The sequence below is a fragment of the Rhizophagus irregularis genome, chromosome 4 (assembly GCF_026210795.1).
Source record: "Rhizophagus irregularis chromosome 4, complete sequence".
NCBI lineage: Eukaryota > Fungi > Glomeromycota > Glomeromycetes > Glomerales > Glomeraceae > Rhizophagus > Rhizophagus irregularis.
Genome location: NC_089432.1, coordinates 4239965 through 4260175, shown reverse-complemented (window position 1 = coordinate 4260175; position 20211 = coordinate 4239965). Strand labels below are relative to the sequence as shown.

Sequence of the window (20211 nt, the reverse complement as noted above, 5' to 3'; positions counted from 1 at the left end):
ACACATGACCATTTCTCATGTACAGTACAATAATAATAATACTTTATTTATGAAATAAATCGTTGCCGGATCCCGGCTTACAATACATAAAAAATTCTATTTTTTAACGAGAAAATCTCCTAAATTTACTCTTGCTTTTCGATCATCTGTTATAAGAACAACGCTCAATAAATTTAAGATATAATGATATGCAAAGCGCCTTTCGGCTAAATTACTCACACAGCTTCTTAATGTAGTCCTCAAGCTCCAATGCTGGTCTCAATCCCATTCCGAATTCTCTAAATTCCTGTCTGGTTAACTTGAGAAATAAATGACCGGTAATATTTTCCTCCTCAAGCTTTGTAAAAAAGTCATTGTCAAGTTCTAAGCCTTCTGATTTGGAATCCTCCCGCAAATACTTGATAAGTCTTTCCGTTTCATATTTTTTAATCTTGTCAGCTTGAGTGAATTTGGAAGACATCTTGCTTTATTTGATAAAACAAACCCTATAGTGAGAAAAAAAACTCGCTCCCATACATACTGTACATAACTTCTGGCATATACTGTACATACCTTATTTTTTGCGTTATTTTTACGGGAAAGTTTTTTGCGGAAAGTTGGCTGAACTTCCACATACCTCTACGTGCTTTATATCTTGCTGGGAAAAAGAGCTCCAAGCCGAAGTTAGGGAGGTATGAGGCGTGATTAGCATTGTCGTATGATTCCAAGAGCTCTTTGAAAGCACATGTAAACGGAATCCTCTTACCTTTTCACATGTAGATCTACCGGAGAGACATATTTGGTCTTACGCCTGCGATCTCGAAATTGCGAAGTCCTCAGCCTTTCATAACATATGCTTTTGCCGTCAATATTTACTTTTACGATAGGTCCTGTGTTGCAACTAGACCTCCCTTCGCATTTTTCTCATGTTTGTTTGGGGAAAAAATATGAATAGGAAGTTAATATAATTTCTTTTCGCTTGATATGTGAGAAATTCCCCTGTCGCACAAACCTGCCCGTGTGATCATTTATTTTGTCGCACAATTTGGCCGAAGGCGCAGTGCATGGCTCAGCAATTCTTCCGAGATGATGATCATTTCTCCGGACTAGCATTAATCGATCTGCTTGGGAAATTGGGATCGGAAATATCAATCATTTTATTCACATCGCTTTTAAGCAATTTTACAAGGTTTTCTAGTCCCTCCAAATTTTTCTCAAATACTTTGGTTAGCTCCTCCGGATCGCTAGGTAAAATATTGGATGAGGAAGCATAGCTGGCCCTTTTAGGATCGCTTCGAGTCTCTGACTCCTCTTTTTTATCGTTTTCCATTCCTTATCTGCGGAAATTAGTCTAATTATGTATAAAAAATATAACTATTAATTATTACCGGATCGGACTCTCAGATAATCGCACAGTTCTGGATAATCAAACACGCCTACTACCCTATCTTGCCTTATATTCTTAACAATGATAAAGCCAGTTGCCCTATCATATGTGTGATCATATTTGGCCGGATTGCATAATGGTAAGTACTGCGTGGGATTAGTAGTGAACTTACCTGCGGTCTTGCGCCTATTATTCCTCGATTTCTTAGCCATTACCAGATAGACTGATCGATTCAATATTTTGTTGATTTAACGTTAACAGATCGGGGTGGATATCTTTTACGTTTCACCTTCTTATTACCGGATTTTTCAGGGGCGGTAGGTTTGCATGGCTCATAATCTGACTCGGATGAACTGGACTCGGATGAACAATAGAAGGAGGAAAACAATGTATCTAAACGATTATCTATAACATCCAGCCTTTCCTCTAGCGCTCTGATTTTTTCAAAAACTACTACACGATCGACTGATCTCATTTTAGTAATATTTTTATAACTGTATATTATTGTACCAAAAAAATATGTATAATATCCTAGAAATACCTGAGCTACTTGAAGCTATCTTTGCCTTTCTCAGTCGGAAAGATCTTTATAGGAGTTGTGCCAGAGTAAATCATCAATGGAATGTTGTATCTAAGCATGTTATTCGGAAAAAAAGAAAAGCCGAGTTTATTAGTATTCCCAGCATTCGTGATAATATTCTTTTTCACCTATATGATAATCATGTTAGCCTAGCTAACTTTGTTAACTATTGCAAGGTTAGTGATATATGGAGTAATATTCTTTATCGGTTAAGTGCAAGGACTATTTCTCTTTCTATGTTATATCACCATAAAGCTTTCTTAAATGCTTTTCACTATAGTAGAAGAAGGCAATTTCTTCATAATAAAAATCGATTTATAAGCTATTTTACAAGACGTGATATACAATATCATTTAAAACATGACCATGAACTGAACAGGTACTACCAGGATATCTGTTTGCTTTACGAACTAAGGGATGAATTTCTTAGACTGGCCAGAGTCTTCCGTTCCTATGACTATATACCAAATACTGCGGATGAATTTCGTAGGCTAGCCAGAGTTTTTCGGACTATTAGACTTCCTTGAACTATCGATCTATGGCCTGAAAAAAAAATAACTGATTAATTATCACTGGATTGTATTTCTTTTCCCGAATGAATATGAGAAATAGAGTTGTACATTTCGTCTATATCACTTCTTAACATTTTTTTCGAAATCTTCGGGTGCCATAGCATTATATAGATAATAGATAATAGATTTCTCGGGCAATTGTTTTAAGATTTTGATGTATTTTAGTTACATCACGTTCCAGCGCTATAATAGACTCTTTGATATTCACAATAGTGTATATCTTTTCTTTTTCCGAATTTGTGTAATATTTTTTAGAAGGCATTTTTATAATCTGGAAAAATAACTGAATATTTATTGCGCCAGAAAAAAATAAAATAATTATGTAAGTGCTATGCGGAAGTCATCACTAGTCTAGCTTATTGCTGGGAGCTGGCTATGTGAGACGTACTTTCATTTTGATATTTCTCTGGGAGCTTAGCCCTTATAGCTCTTTTTTCGGCCTCTTCATGGGGGATACCATCTTTGACCATATTCTTATACACCTTGATGCGGAAATGGTCATACGGCAAAGAGCTAATCCCGTCTGATAATATCCAGCGCTTAGTATCTATGGGACACAAGGCCTTTTTCTCTGATTCGACCAGGGATAATACATGGTCCTTTGATCGAATGCCATCATTCTTGGCGTAGAATACTTCTTTGCCAAAGAGACAGTCCCGATATACTAGAGTCATGGGATCTGCCTCAGTTCGCATAGCTTCTTGTTCCGTTAATGAGGACTTATCTATCGGATCATTAAGCAGAGATCTCTCTAAAGATGGCATGTATGTATCTGTAGCCATCTCATTCATCCCCTTCTTGCTAACCCCCTTGTGCTTAGACTTCGTGGACTTATCTGCCAATACATAGTGGTAAGATTTGGCTCAGATATGATAGGATTCTGTGATTACATTACCAGGGGTTTCATCTTTAAATTTGCCAACTGTTTGATCTCCATTAAGATTAAAGAGATCTAGTCGCTCATCCATATCTTTATAAACATCTTCAGTCTCAACATGATATATAAAGGAGTCTGTATCCATATAGCCGAGCTGGGATTTATCCCCATATTTTTCCTTCACATATCCATACCAGAATTCGTACATGTGAAGCTTGCTAAGTCCCAAAACAGATGCTCCAACTATGATAGGCTTGTTGAGAGTCACGCTGGCTTTTCCCATATGCGCTCCTATAAGTGTATTTCCAAGTTGCCTAGCATATTTGAATGAGGGCTTGCGGATCTTTTTCAAGAAAGCTTTTTCATTTCGCTCGTTATTATTCTTCATAATCTTGACATCTTGGTACTTGCGAACATTCTCCATAGTCTTGCCATATACTGATACATTCATAAGTTTGAAAAAGTCACTCAGGAATGTATTTCCAACTTTTTTAGCCTCATTACGTTTCTCAGTATTAAAAGATATATATGGTTCAAGCCAGTTAGTCTGGTCGAAAAAGAGTATCTCTGAAACTTCATCTACAACCATACCTAATTTTACATAATATTGGAGCTCTTGGTAATGGATAACATAGTTCTTTCGTGGTCCAAGATGGGGAACTAATTTTTCTGTGGCAGAGAAGCGTCCACCATCTAATTGTTCTACAAGTTTAGCATTATATGGACATAACCAATCCTTTTCTACAGTGACATTTTCCACGGCTGGAGGCAGGTCGCTTAAATAATCATGGGTCTTTAGAGGGAAGTGAGAGTTAATATTTAAGTAACATCTTCGTTTTGCATCTGGCTTGATCCTAAGAGCCATGTCGAGGAGTTTCTTTTGCATAGCCAGGTTCTCGAGTAAATATCCCCTGCTGGCTTCCCATTTATAATTTCCGATAGGCAAATATTGGCTCATAGAATGTCCATAAAGATTTGTTGCGTCTACATATGAGATCCAGGATGTGGGTTTGGATGGGTCATAGGCTTCTCCCATCTTGGGATTATTAGCCTTAAAATATCGCTTACAAGTCTTAGATATACCACCACATTTAGCTTTTTCAGTAAAATCATGCATGGCCATATCTGTGAAAAGTTCTATCCTAACTCCTGTCATCTTAAGCATTCCATCCCAGGATAGTGATGGGGCAGAAATATAGTGACTGGGATCAAGTTGTGACACGCCGCCCATAGGATATTAAAATAAAATATCGTATGTTGCCACCGACGTGTTGAGTTCGTATAGTTTCTATGCTTGGTTTTAAAATAAAGATTAGTTACAAAAATTACAAAACATAATTTCTTACTCAAAATTAATTTTGCGATAATTTCTCCAAATTTATAAATTATTTTTAGGTCATTAAAAATGACACCTCTTTTTCATCGTAAGAAAAAGGTTAAAAGAATGTGTTAGTTTTTATTAAACGACGAAATAATTTTTATTTTTCAAAAAAAAAAAAAAATTGAACTACCGAATTTCCTATCGAAATCCACTTGTATTTATACATTTTAAGAAAATCATTTCTACTATCTACTACTCTTTCTCTCTATCAAAATTCTAAGAATAATAAGAAATAAAAGATGTATTATCATATGACTTTCTTGTTACACTAAACTAAACTATAAATATAATTTTATTGGCTAATTATTTATCCATCGGCTAAATGTTTATCCGTCATTTACTGCGCCATGTGACTTGTCACGTGACTTTTGTATTCCCAACCATTTCTTCTTGTGTAACCATATCATGTGACCTACTGCGCCACAGGATTTACTGCGTCATTTATTTATTATATTTTCAGTTATTACATTTATCCTCCTCTTAAAAAATTTATGTCCCATAAATTAAGAATCGAATTCGGGTCTCAAACTTATTATATTACTATATATGGTTTAAATATTTCTCTATCAAAATATTCCTTTAATAATTCTCCATTTACTGGTCTTCTTAAAATTCTTCCATTTAATTCTTTAATTTTGTACGATCCATTTATTATTACTTCATGTATATAATACGGTCCCTTCCATTTTTCTTCTAGTTTTCCTGTATGTGTTTTGTATTTCGCCGCATCAAAGTATAATACTTTATCTCCTATTTGAAAGTTTTGTTTTCGTTTTCCAATTTTGTCATGATATTTCTTTTGTTGTTCTTGTGCTTTTTCAATATTCTTCTTTGCTTCATGTCTTTTTATTGGTAATTCTTCTATTATATGTTCTATTCTTTTAATCATTGTAATTCCTTTAACTTCTTCATCATTCGGTAATATTACTCTTCTTCCATAAGTTAAATAAAATGGTGTCATTTTACTTGATTTCTGTATTTTACTTCTATATGCAAACAATATTGGTGCTATTCTTTGATCCCAATTTTTATCTTCATATTCTCTATTTCTATATATCGTTAACTTTTCTTTTACTAATTTCGCCAATGATTCTATTAATGTTTTATTAAATCGTTCTACTAATCCATTTGTTTTAGGGTGATAAGGAGTCGAGAATTTATGTTGAACATTAAATTTTTCTGTAAGATTTTTAGTTAATTGATTATTAAATTCCGATCCATTATCTGTAAGTATTTTCTTTGGACATCCATGTCGACAAATTATTTCTTCATAAATGAATTTTGATATTTCTTTTGCATTTGCTTCTTTTATTGCTTTTGCTTCTGGCCATTTCGTAAAGAAATCTATTGCTACTACTATATATTTATTTCCTTCTTCTGTTCTTGGTAATGGTCCTATTACATCTATTCCAATCATATGAAAAGGTTCTTTTACTTCTATTGGATGTAATTCATGTAACCCTTGTGGATTATTTCTTCTTTGACAATTATCACAACTTTTTACATATTTTTCTACATCTCGTTTCATATTCTTCCACCAATATTTTTCCTTTACTTTTTCATATGTAGCTTGAATCCCAAAATGTGCTGATAATTCATGATCATGCATCATATACATTATTCCTTCTAATTCAAATCTTCTTATTACTCTAAATTTATTTTCATCTTTAATTTTATATAAAACTCCATTTTCTTGTACGTATTTTTCTTCTTTTTCTATATTCTTTACAATTTTATCATATTCTTTTTCATCCATTTGTTAATAAATTTTCTATTTCGTTTTCAAATGGTAAAATAAATTTTATTTCTTTATCTTCAAATAATATGCAATGATAATTTATATTTGTATGAATTATAAATATATATATTTCTAATCCTATTCTTTCAACCATTTTTTAATTTTATTTATCTCGTTATTCATTACTATTTATTATTTTCTAAACTTTTATCTTTCTCATATTAACCTTGACATCGCATCAGCATTCTTATTTTCTTTTCCTGGTCTATGTATTATCTCAAAATCATATTGTTGTAATTCCATCATCCATCTTCCTCTTCTTCCTTTAGGAACTTTTGATGTACTTATAAATCCTTTTAATGCTGCATGGTCTGTTATTACTTTAAATTTTCTTCCAAATAAATATTTATGAAAATATTTTATTCCCCAAAATACTGCTAAACATTCTAATTCTGTTATCGGATATCTCTTTTCTGCATTTACTAAACTTCTACTTGCATAACTAATAACTATTTCTCTATTATTTTCATCTAATTGTTCTAATATAGCTCCTAATCCTTCTCCTGATGCATCTGTTATTAATATAAATTCTTTTTCAAAATTTGGATGTTGTAATATCGGATAATTTATTAATTTTTCTTTTAATTCTTCTAATGCTTTTTGTTGTTTATCTGTCCATACAAAAGGAACATTCTTTCTCGTTAATTCCATTATTGGTTTTACTATTTTTGAATATCCTTTCACAAATTTTCTATAATATGAACATAATCCATTTATTTCTCTTATTTGTTTGATATTCTTTGGCGGTTTTAAATTTTTAATCTTCTCTATTTTCTTATTATCTGGTTTTAATCCATCTGTTCCTACTATATGTCCTAAATATTCTACATTCTTTTTCGCCCATTCACATTTCTTTAATTTTAACATCATATCCGCTTTTCTTAATTCTTCTAATACTATCTTTATATGTTGTAAATGTTCGTTCCAATTTTTCGAATATATTATAATATCATCTATATATACGTTCATAAATTTATCTAAGTATTCTTTAAATATTTTATTCATTGTTCTTTGAAATATTGCCGGTGCGTTTTTTAATCCAAACGGCATAACATTAAATTCGTATAGTCCTTGACTACAAATAAATGCTGTCTTTTCTTTATCTTCTCCTTTCATCTCTATTTGCCAATATCCACTTGCTAAATCAATTGTTGTAAACCATTTTGCTACTCTAAATTTTTCTAATAAGTCATCTATCCTTGGCAAAGGGTATGCGTCTGTTATAGTCATTTGATTTATTTTTCTAAAATCTATACAAAATCTTTTATCTCCTGTCTTCTTATTTACTATTACCACTGGTGACGACCATGGACTACATGATTCTTGTATTATTCCTTCTTTTAACATTTTATCTATTTCTCTTTTTATTATTTCTCTATTTTCTGTACTTTCTCTATATGCTTTTTGATTTATTGGCGTTTCATCTTTCAATCTTATATTACATTCTATTATATTTGTTTTACTTATTTTCTTATCCCCATATATACAAATATCTTCGTATTCTTTAACTAAATCTTTTAATTCTTTCTCTTGTAATTTCTCTAAATCTTTATATTTTATTTCGTCTGTCCAATCTTTGTGCATCTTTAATGTCTCTCCATTATTATGGCCAAGACCTAGTAGTTTTCCTCTATAATATGTCCTTTTTCTTCATTATTTATTAAATATATTTCTCGTTCACTTGTTTCTTCATATTCATTTTCACTATCATCATCTTCACTATCATCACTATCATTATCGTCATTAATATTTTCGTCATTATTTTCATATTCTATTGGTATTTCAATATCTTTTCCATCTTCTCTTAATATTAATATCTTTTCATTATAATCTATTATTCCTTTCTTTTCTCTTAACACATCATTTCCTAATATTAATTCTTTTTCTACTGATTCAATTACGTCCATAATTATTTTCATTTTTGTATTTTCATTTATTTCTATTGTTATTTCTATTTTTCCTTTTGATGCAACTCTTGTTCCATTAGCCATTATAAATCTAATATCACTCTTTTCTATTATTGGAATATTTAATTCTTTTCTTAATCTATCTGATATTAAACTAACTGATGCTCCTGAATCTATTATTATTGATACTAATTTTCCTTTTATTATAACTTCACTTCTCATTGCTCTAGTTTCACTTTTATTATCTGCACTTTTTATTTGTTGGTCCGAGTGTAGTCATGCATTATCATCTTCATTATAATTTCTAGCTATTTTTCTAAATTTTGGATTTTCATTGTAAATTTGTCCATATGTTATATTCGCTTTTTCATTATACATATCCATTACATATTTTTCTGGTGGTACATTAACTCGTACTCTAATATTTTTATTTCCTCTTTTCATTCCTGGGTTTGGACATTCTCTTATAAAATGACCTGTTACTCCACATCTTTCACATCGGTTATGTCTTCTTCTTGATTGATATGCTTTATCTCTATCTTCTTTATTAGAAAATCCTCCTTTTCTTTCACCATCAATATCCATTTTCATATCATATTCTCTTTTTGGTGGTATTGGGACATCTTCAATTTCCATTTCATTATAGTCATTATCTAAATCTCTTCCATATTTTCTACCACTTCTTAAAGTTGGAAATATTTCTTTTTCATAATTATATATTTCGTGATTATTATAATATTCATTATCATTATATCTATTATTATCATAATATCTTTCGTGATCCATTAAATTTATATTTCTATTATTATTATTATTATTTCTTCTTTCATTATTATTCCTATTAAAATTATTTTGCGTTCTATAATTATTTCTTTGTCTTAATTGTGGACATTCTGGTCTTATGTGACCTACTTCATTGCATTCATAGCATCTCATGATCCTTGCATTTCTTGTATTTGTATTTCTATTTATATTTCTTCTTTGTTGATTTTTTATTTCATTTAACGTTTCTTCCATAGCTATTTTTTCTGCTCTGAACTGTTCTAACGCTTTACTTAATTCATCAATATCTTTTTCATTAACTGGTTTTTGCATTTTCTTATATATTTCATTCTCTTCTTTTTTATTTGTTTCTTCTTTTAAAATTTCTTCTATATTCTTTTCCTGTCTTATTTGTTCTATATTTATACCTGTTGTTTTCATTATCAATTCATTTTTAGCTTCTTCTTCTCTTCTTGCTGTATTAATTGCATCATTTAAATTCGTTGGACTACTTCTTCTAACTTGGTACCCTAATGTAGGTTCTAACCCTTGAATATAATAATTTACTTGATACATATCATATAATGCTTGGCCTCTAGTTGCAATTCTTAATATTGATCTAAATCTTCTAGTATACTCTTCAACACTTTCATTTTTTTCTTGTTTAATTCTTGTCAATTCCATCATTTTTCTATTTTTAACATCTTCTCTAGTAAATCTATTAATTAATTTGTTTTTCAAATTTCTATCATCGTTATGATCACACCAGTTTACTAAATTAGCTGCTACTCTTTCTTTTTCTTCATTATACCATTGTAATGCGGTTCCTCTTAAACATGTTATTGCTACATTTGCTTTATTTTGACTACATACACCTCCTCCAACATTTCCTTCTGTTCTTCCACTTACTGTAAATGCTACTTCAAATTGTCTAATCCAATCGTTAACATCTTCATCTTCTTTTCCACTAAAAGTTGGCATACCTACTATTCCTCCCATTCCTGCAGTTTGAATTCTATCTAATAAAGTTTGTCCTGCTCCTAATGCATTATCTAATGCATTAGGTGCGAGTCCTGTAACATTTTCTACTATTCTTCTTATTTGTGCTTCTGTTGCCATATTTAATAATATATTTTCTTGAAATAAATCTTGTAAATTATAATCAGATATTTCACTTTCGTTATCAGAATCTTTAATATTCAATGAATTATTCGAATCTGAATTTTGATTCAAACCAAAACCTCCTGTATTTATAACATTTTCATTTTCATTCTCAAATTCATTTTTATTAAAATCTTCAGTATTTTCTTCCCGAATCTCATATTCTTCTGGATCTAATATTTCTCCAATCTTTTCCGAATTATCTGTATCATCATTTTCTTCTTCAACTTCTTCTTCACTTTCTTCAATTTCAAATTTCTTTAAATATTCGTCTAATATTCTCTTTATTTCTTTTTCTGATTCATTTTTATATTCTTGAAATTTTCTTATAAAGTCTGCACTTAATATATCAACATTTCTATATCCCATACTCATTAATCTTAATAATTCTCCATCGGAAACTTCAATTTCTAAAACTTTGATTAGATTTTTTAACTGTTCTAGTCTTTTCTCTATTTCTGTTTCATCATCTAATTCATTCTCATCTTTTACATTTTCTAATTCTTTTTCATAACAACTTTTACATATTCTTTCTATAAATTCTTTGTTGTATTCTACCGCTTCTATTGCTTCTTTCTTTAATATTATTTTATTACACGTTGGACATTCTATTGTATACATATAATGCCATATTCTTAATTCTTCTTCTATTCCTTTATCATCTAATTCTTCAATAGTTTTGTAAAAACTCATAAATTCTTTAGTTTTTATTATTTCATATTCTACTTTAAAATTTATTATTCGTCTTATTTCTTCAATATCAATTTCATAACCATTCTCTAACCAATAATTTCTGTATATTCTTTCTATATGTTCATCTCCTTCATTTGAACTTGATTCTCCTAAATCATCTGAACTTTCTAGTTCTCCTACGTCACTTTGTTCTTCAACAAAACCTTTTGTTTCTACAATTTTCTCTATTATCTTATCTGTTAAATCATCATTCATCCATGGTTTTGGATATTTATTTCCATCCCACCATTGATATGTTATACTTTTCTGAAACTTCTTGATTTTCTCTCTATTTTCTTCTTCTGCAATATTTTCTTCTAAATGTAATATTTCTTTAAAATTTTTCATAGTACCATATCCTTTATTCTTAATAGTTACTGATTCTATTTTTTCTAACCATTCTTCAAATTTTGCAAATCTTATATCTAATTCGTTATCTTCTATAATATATCTATATGTTAACAATTCCTTATTTCCTAATAAATTTTCTTCTGTTCGGTCGTCTAATATATACTCATTATCTTCACTCAATATGTAATGTTCACCTATTACTTTTATTACCGATATAATTCCTATTTTTCTATAATCTGGTTTATTCCTATACCTAATTGACCTTACAACTATATCTAACAGTTTTTCTCCTTCTTTTCTTATTTTCTCAAATTCTTTATTTCTTTTCTTTCTACTAGATGGATAACTTTCTTCCTCATCCTTTTTTGTTAGTACTATGTACTCCATTAATTTCATATATGTATTTCTGTTATAACTCATCGCTTCTAATATTACTTTTTGAAAAATCTTCCAAAATCTTTTAAACCAATCTCCTATCTCTATTTCATCAGTACTATAACATTTTAGACATGAAGGGTCTATTTGATATTCCTTTCTTAGTTCATTATGTTTCTCTATTTCATGTCTATTCTTAATCTCTTCTAACTCATCATATATATCAGACATTTTTTTTTTTTTTTATTTATTTAAACATTTCATAATTTCACTTTTATTTATATTTTATAAAATTTTTATCATCATTTAAATTACTATTTATCTTTTACTTCTTTTAAAATACAATCTAAATTTTAATATTTTCAAAGTTCCAGCTTTGATTCTATAATTTCTTTATACATTCTATAATATAATTTATAATCTATAATCGCGATTTTATTTATAAACTTTCTATATCTTGCGCAAATAAACTGTGATCAAGGCTAGGGATTATTTATAACTGGGGCCACCCAGTGTCAGACTAATATGATCACCAACAAAGGCTTATTTATACTGGGTCCTCCCAGTTCCATACACAACATTAAACTTTTAATGACTTTTAATCTTTTTCTTATATTAACTTCCAAAATATTTATTTCAAATCTATTTCATATTATTTTATTTCTCGCATTTCATTTTATAATTCATTAATATTTTCTTATTATAATTGGATAGCCACGGATTTTTAAGCGATCAACGTACTAAAATTTCTGTTGACATAACGCCCCTGGTGACACAACTATTTCTTCTATTATATTCTTATTCATTTATATTTTTATTAATCAGTCACCTCTGCCCAAGGGGCAGCTATATATTTCTTTTACTGCGCTTCATCACGTGATTTACATTATTCACGTGATTTGTACAACATTTTATTTCGTTTACGCAACATGCTTACACAATTTCTTTTATTATATCATTTTATTTCATATTATTCATTATTATCTTTTACAATCTTTCATATCATTCTTTTATTGTAATAAAATTATTTTTCGTATATTAAATAATAACATTTCTATATTTCTTATATTTACAATATCGTTTAATTTCCTTTTTCATTTAGTAACCTGTACCGGGCTTGCCTTTACCTTCTTTATAGAAGTATAGTAGTTTACGGGTTTGTCACTAATAACTCTTCTTTTCTTATAATACTTTTCAAATTTTTCAATCATTTATTAACTTCTTATTATTCACAAAATTCATTCTCATTATAAATTTTTATTTTCATTCAATTTTTAAATCTTTTCATTATTATCTTGAATATTTCATTCATCTTTTTGATATATACTTTTTCAATATATCGTATATTTCATTTCTCATATATTCTGTAATATTCCTTTTTCATAATATTACTTTTACTATATCCTTTTTCATATATAGTAACATTTTTCTCATATTTCAGATAAGTCTTCCTTATCTTATCATTTCTTTGATGATTTTACATATCATCCTTCCTTTCTTATATTTCTTTGATGATTTCTCATATCATCTTTCCTTTCTTATATTTCTTTGATGATTTCTCATATCATCTTTCCTTTCTTATCAATTTTACAAATTTTTTCTTTCATTTTCTCATATACTTTTCTTTTATTTCTTATTTAGATTTTGTATGAAGACAACAATCTTTTATTTTCTCGTGAGCATGCACTAAAAATGTGACACGCCGCCCATAGGATATTAAAATAAAATATCGTATGTTGCCACCGACGTGTTGAGTTCGTATAGTTTCTATGCTTGGTTTTAAAATAAAGATTAGTTACAAAAATTACAAAACATAATTTCTTACTCAAAATTAATTTTGCGATAATTTCTCCAAATTTATAAATTATTTTTAGGTCATTAAAAATGACACCTCTTTTTCATCGTAAGAAAAAGGTTAAAAGAATGTGTTAGTTTTTATTAAACGACGAAATAATTTTTATTTTTCAAAAAAAAAAAAAAATTGAACTACCGAATTTCCTATCGAAATCCACTTGTATTTATACATTTTAAGAAAATCATTTCTACTATCTACTACTCTTTCTCTCTATCAAAATTCTAAGAATAATAAGAAATAAAAGATGTATTATCATATGACTTTCTTGTTACACTAAACTAAACTATAAATATAATTTTATTGGCTAATTATTTATCCATCGGCTAAATGTTTATCCGTCATTTACTGCGCCATGTGACTTGTCACGTGACTTTTGTATTCCCAACCATTTCTTCTTGTGTAACCATATCATGTGACCTACTGCGCCACAGGATTTACTGCGTCATTTATTTATTATATTTTCAGTTATTACAAAGTTCATAATATTCCATAGACATTTTTCGAAACTCTGTCCAGACATCTGCTAGACTAAGTACGTCGGTCTTAAGATAGAGATCATGGTACTCACCTAAATTTTGACATCTAAATTCCTTCCATACTTTTTGGGCGTGTTGGTAGTCATCTTGTGAGATCTTACCTTTAAGAGTACTATGAAATTCATGAATAGGAGGAAGTTCTGTCTCCTTAAATCTATCATGCGAATCGATGTAGTCATAGGGATTAACTCCTTTGCGATATACTAATGCTAATTGTTCCTCTGTATAACCTAATTTTTTGAAATATTGGCTTGTTATCGGGTGGTTATCACCCAAATTTTTTGTAAGACTGGCCAAGCTACTATTCATGAACTGCATGCTATCAATATACTTGAGCTGGCCCACCTTCATAGACTTATACCGCTCAAATGTTTCAGCTATAACCCTGATATGTTGTGCATTAGCTGAACGTCCAACAGATTCACAGACCAAGTGAGAGTCATAGCCTCGGAAGTTATGAAAGATGACTGGGATCGGTGTTTTCCAATCCTGTATCTGGAGTTTGAGATTGCAATCCCTATGGGCTGATCCACGAAACTTACCTGTGATATGGCAGTGATCCCAGACCTTATTAGCCTTAGCTTTTTCGCTGGCAATTGCCTTGGTTGCTTTTTCTATGGTTGTTTGGATACCATTATATTCTGCTGTCACTTTTTTAAAGCTTTTTAGTTTTTCTTTAAGATAGGTTATTTTGACTTCTAAGCGCTCGATTTCATCTGTATCTATATCGAACTTACCTTTGCAAATCCAACAGCTAATAGCATCTGCAAATCTTTTCTTGTCTTCCTTAGTCTCAATTCGCTCATGCTTGATAACTAGGACCTCATTGATTTTGACCAGTTCCTGATCGATTCTTCGAACAAATTCCTGTGTGGCATTTTCTCCCCTGTATAGGAACGGACCCCATACATCTCCGGTATCGATCCAGTGGACTAGGTAGCAGAAACTATTAGCCTTCTGTTCGGCAAGTTTTCGCATACTTCCACCATATGCTTCATCACACTTCTTATTGTCGGCCTCGAAATCGGCTATAATAACACATGGGGCATTGATCATTCGGCCATAGTTCTTGAACTCCTCGAAATCATTTACCCCTTTCACTGACATTGTGACTCTCTGGGGTGCATTTTCGTGTATTCCGGGACACCATTCTATATGATGTTCTAGAGCTTTTTCGGAGGGCCAGCTTTGGGTGCATCCATCACATAGATGCTTCTTTTCTTTATGCGCACTATCCCCATATATTAATCTACTGGAATTCTTGATCCAGAGAAAGTGGTTCTTTTGCCCGTACTTGTCATCCTCAGATTTGGTTATATCTGTAAGAGCTAATAGTCAAATTTTATGTTGTCTTTTAAAGTTTTTACTAGCAATTACAGGCTTTGGTGTAGCTGTTTCTTCTTTCCATTCCCAGACACTGATGGAGATATCTGGATTCATCTCCTCAATCTTATCGAATATACGTGAACAGATTGGAGTAGGCATTGGAATACCATCTAGCTTGACCTTTTCTAGATATAGTTTTAGATTTTTAGCTCAGAAGATTCGTTCAAGATGGTCTGTATCAGGCTTATCCTGATGTGCGAAATAGCAACCTAAAGCCCCTTGGAGACATTTTTCAGAAGGCCTATTCGTTTCTGGATCAATGAGACCTTGATTATCTGGATTGATGGTAGACTTAGTATTGGCTAATTTTTTGGGGGTTGGTTTGTAAGATCCTCCTGTGCCTCGACGGAGGGTATATGCCTCAATAGATATTTCTTCAATTCGTTCGAGAGTATATCCAGATCCCTTTAGTAATGCTTCTTCAACCTGTTTATCTATTTCCCTAACAGTTAGAGTTATATGCTCATCTATATCCCCCTCTAAAAGAATTGGTCGCATCTTACCTCTATGATGTTTTACTTTATAGACTCTATTAGCAAAATCATCATTATCTTCTCTTTCTTCTTTATCTTTTTTAGTAAGTTTATACAAGCATTTTACTACTATAGCTGATTTTATTTGATCTTTTCTATGGAGCTCTGTTTGATAAACTTCTTTTATTTTTGGTCGAGATGCTGATATAAGTTGGGGTATATATGGAGCCTCTGCATATTCATGACCAAATACTGGAACATTAAAAGCATATGCTGGATTTTCTTCTGGATGAGGAACTATACCCACCCATTTGCTCATTAAAGATTGGTTTTGATGTGGTCTTTCTAGATCCCTACCAACAGGACATTCTTCAAAGTGGATGTCTACTGCCGTAATAGGGATTACTATCTTCCTTTCCTTTTTTCTATTAGCTTGGGTTGTTGGGCCTGGTCCTGCTTCAGGATCCTCTGCCCTTTGGTCTTCGTTCTGTTGGGTGGGATGTTGTTCTGGCTTGGTTGAAGGAGTTGAAGCATGAACATTTTCAAAAGACTCATCATCTGCTTGTAATAGGTCATTATGTAGGCGCTGACATTCTTTTAAAGTTTTTGGCAAATCACATTCTTCTCCAGTTATTTCAGTCCATCTTCGGCGTAATCTTGCACCCCATGTTCTCAAATGCTCACCAGACTTTCTTGCATTTCTATCGTGAGCATCTTGTCGCTTAACCTCACCAGGTTTGGAAGATGTGATTACAGTTTTGGATTTGGGTAACTCCTTTTCTGGTTCTGGCTCGGGAACTGGAGTAGGGGTTACCTTCTCCTTTCTTCAATCCTTTCCTTTAGTATGGACTACTGGAACTGGGACAGGGCTTGGTGAACAAGGTCTAGGTGACTTTGGTCGAATAGGTCTAGTTACCTTAGGAGTGTTTACCCTTCTTTGGTTAATATTATTCTCAGAAGGTAAACTACATTGATTTTTTGTACTTGAATAATGCTGACGAAGCTTTTGTGGTGTAGCAAGAGTTTTGCCACAACATTCACAAATATGATTCTTTTTATCTTTTCATACTATGATATTATGTTAAGTCTAACCTCTAATATATGTGTAAACTTTTTCTCAATTTAAAATATTTAATCCTATTACCCCATAATGTTTAATTACTTTTATATATTTTCGAATTTATGGCCTCCTTTGTCCAAGGTCTGCAGGAGAGATTTCGAAATCAGTTAGTATATTCTGGTTTGAAATTACCCACCCTGAAGTTCTTTGAACGAAGGGGCTAGCAAATATCAGATCCGGCATGTGAATATGCTTCGGGATACGGCCCAGATGTTCGATCAATATAGTGAAGAGGTTAGACTTGCCGAATGCGCATTGCAGAGGTGAGACTTAATGGTGAACATATCTTGTGTACAATGCTCTGCCTGCCCTAAAGGTGAGACTTAGATGTGAGATTTAGAGGTTAGACTTAGAGGTTAGACTTGGCATTCTTATTTGCCTTATTTATAGCATATATTAAAATATGGTAGATATGGTCAGAACGATATAGCATCCACATTCGCCCATTCACCCTAAAGGGCTGGCTTATGTTCCTGCTATATCGTTCCTCCTGTTGAATGCGTATTCACTGGCATCGCCCTGAAGGGCTTTGCCAGCTCATACTTATTCTCTCTTGCTACCTATATATTGTATGCTATTGGGAGGATATTTTTTTTTACACTTAGAGGTTAGACTTAGTCATGAACATATCTTGTTTACATGTTCCGCCTGCCCTAAAGGTGAGTCTTTAATATGTTTATGAGCTAGAGCCAGAAATAATGAGATCTATTTGCCTCATATATTTAGCATACATTAAAATATGGTAGATATGGTCGGAACGATATAGCATCCACATTTGCCCATTCGCCCTAAAGGGCTGGCTCATGTTCCTGCTATATCGTTCCTCCTGTCGAATGCGTATTCACTGGCGTCGCCCTAAAGGGCTTTGCCAGCTCATACTTATTCTTTCTTGCTACCTATATATTGTATGCTATTGGGAGGATATTTTTTTACCCTAGCTTTGTGACATGGAAATGGCTTCGGAATTGTTTCCTGTATATCGAGAAAATAATGGTATACTAAAACTTGGTTAATACGCTTTTGATTCACTAATTTGATTACTTCTTGAGGTTAGACTTTGAGGTTAGACTTATAGGTTAGACTTTTTTTGTCCTTATGTATGTGAAAATGAATCGTCTTTAGAATGGTTTTCAGCATATCAAGAAATTAATGGTATACTAGAATATGCTCAATACTTTTTTAATCAAGAATTTGGATACCTGGACAGGATAAATCTAACCTCTACGAGGTTAGACTTATCCTGGATTTGTTTACATTAATGAATCAGCTCTAGAATTAATTCTAGGATAACATAAAAATAAGGTATGTAAATTAGGCTTGACAGGTCGAACCCCGAACATGCTCGGACACTTCAGTCCTCGGTGTTCAGGGTTCTCCTGAGGGGCAAGCAATATGGCATACTTTTTTCGTTATATTATTTGGGATTAAAAAAAGGCCAGCGCGTTAACAAAGATGGTATTCTCCTTTATCTTGAAAACAAAAAATTTGGGTAAGAGAGATATGTTAACAGAATTTGAGCCCAGCATGATTTTAAGCTTGAATTCAATATCAGATTTTGATATGTTTTCTGATAATGAAGAGCGGATTGGGGTTCAATAAGATTACAGATTTTTTTGTATATCAGGAAAACAACTGGGAGACTATAAGGGATCACCGGCATATATGGGGATTCTGTCCCAGAACCCCCATATATGCCTATATCATGAGTTTGGTAAGGAGTAAGACAATAAAAAAAATTCCACTTAAATTTTTTTTTTTTAGGTTCATAACTGTATTTTTTTTAGTATAACTGTTTAAAAATTAATAAAATTTAAATATTATATTATACTTATTATTACTAAATGATAATAGCTTTCAGATTGATTTTATTTATAGATTCAATTTTTCCCAGACTTTATTTGTCACCAATATAATAATGATAAATAAAATTCTGCTTCAATTTTTTTTTTTCGTAATAAATTTATTATTCAAAAATATATATGATTTATAATGGCAAATGTATTCGTAGTTAAAGTTTCAAAATAATATAATATAAAAAAGTTATAAATAACGTAATAAAATCACATTTTGCAGATTTTGCTTTAAAAAATTTGCCGATGAATATCTGCGATAATTCGATAAACATATTCCACATTTTATCACATGCGAAATAAACAAATCATGCGGAGTCAATCAGCCAATCAATACTCCAGATTTAGTTTGCAACTTGCCATATGCCCAATAATGTTAATCACATGAATATAAATACTCATTATTCATTCATTGCCAAATCTGATGCAGTCGGATAGTATTGCTTAATTTTCGAATTACTGCATTTGTCATATTATACTTGAATTAGAGAACAGAATTCTCCAGTATTTGAGAAGCTAAAAGCATGTTCCAATGATTGGATTCAAGATTCTTTTTGAAAAATATTAAAAAATTTTTGTTATTAATAAACAATTATTGTTTCACTTCTTCATAGAATTTCTGCATGTGAATTACTGGCTAAAACGCCAAATGAGCTTTTGGAAAAGATTGCTTAGGGCAGTGACATTTATTACGTAATATCCATTTATTATAAGCCCATACCCCATGTAATATGTAAAATCTTACGTTACACTTATATGTTACTTCTTCAATACCCGCCACCGACGTGCATCCAAGTTTAGAATCAAGATGACAGAGCGTTCCTATAAATTTCAGGATAATTTTCGAGATCAGTATAAAAAAGAAGGGGATCAAAAGATTTCGGTAAGTTCTTTAATTTAGATAGGATAAATAATTTACATAAAAAATTTATACAAAAATTAATTTTAGTAACACGTTAGTTTTAGTAAATTTATTAGATAGTTAGGCGCAAACTGTTTAGTGATTTCTTTGTAATTTTTCATTCATGTATTGTGGTGGACATAGATAGTGCCATAATGCTAGATAATAACATAGTATATGTAGATAGAGAGGATATATGTAAAATTCTTCGTTGTTCGCTTTTTGTAA

At 31.3% G+C, this 20211-nt stretch overlaps 4 protein-coding genes across 4 annotated transcripts; all 4 read right to left on the bottom strand.

Annotated features, from left to right (window-relative positions):
- Window positions 1-96: 96 nt before the first annotated feature.
- OCT59_024244 (uncharacterized protein) lies at window positions 97-1092 on the bottom strand (the record flags this gene model as incomplete). Its single annotated transcript, XM_066135294.1, has 6 exons — window positions 97-146; window positions 220-278; window positions 399-464; window positions 553-650; window positions 746-761; window positions 992-1092. 6 exons carry the CDS (start codon window positions 1090-1092, stop codon window positions 97-99), a joined length of 390 nt encoding a protein of 129 aa, XP_065991330.1.
- A 506-nt stretch (window positions 1093-1598) lies between these two features.
- OCT59_024243 (uncharacterized protein) lies at window positions 1599-2592 on the bottom strand (the record flags this gene model as incomplete). Its single annotated transcript, XM_066135293.1, has 3 exons — window positions 1599-1819; window positions 1908-1951; window positions 2567-2592. 3 exons carry the CDS (start codon window positions 2590-2592, stop codon window positions 1599-1601), a joined length of 291 nt encoding a protein of 96 aa, XP_065991329.1.
- A 282-nt stretch (window positions 2593-2874) lies between these two features.
- On the bottom strand, window positions 2875-3309 carry OCT59_024242 (uncharacterized protein; the record flags this gene model as incomplete). Its single annotated transcript, XM_025310499.2, has 1 exon — window positions 2875-3309. One exon carries the CDS (start codon window positions 3307-3309, stop codon window positions 2875-2877), a length of 435 nt encoding a protein of 144 aa, XP_025181826.2.
- A 10869-nt stretch (window positions 3310-14178) lies between these two features.
- OCT59_024241 (uncharacterized protein) lies at window positions 14179-17415 on the bottom strand (the record flags this gene model as incomplete). Its single annotated transcript, XM_066135292.1, has 6 exons — window positions 14179-14657; window positions 14796-15513; window positions 15631-15764; window positions 15849-16932; window positions 17029-17163; window positions 17365-17415. The coding sequence occupies 6 exons, from the start codon at window positions 17413-17415 to the stop codon at window positions 14179-14181; spliced, it is 2601 nt and encodes an 866-aa protein (XP_065991328.1).
- Window positions 17416-20211: the final 2796 nt, after the last annotated feature.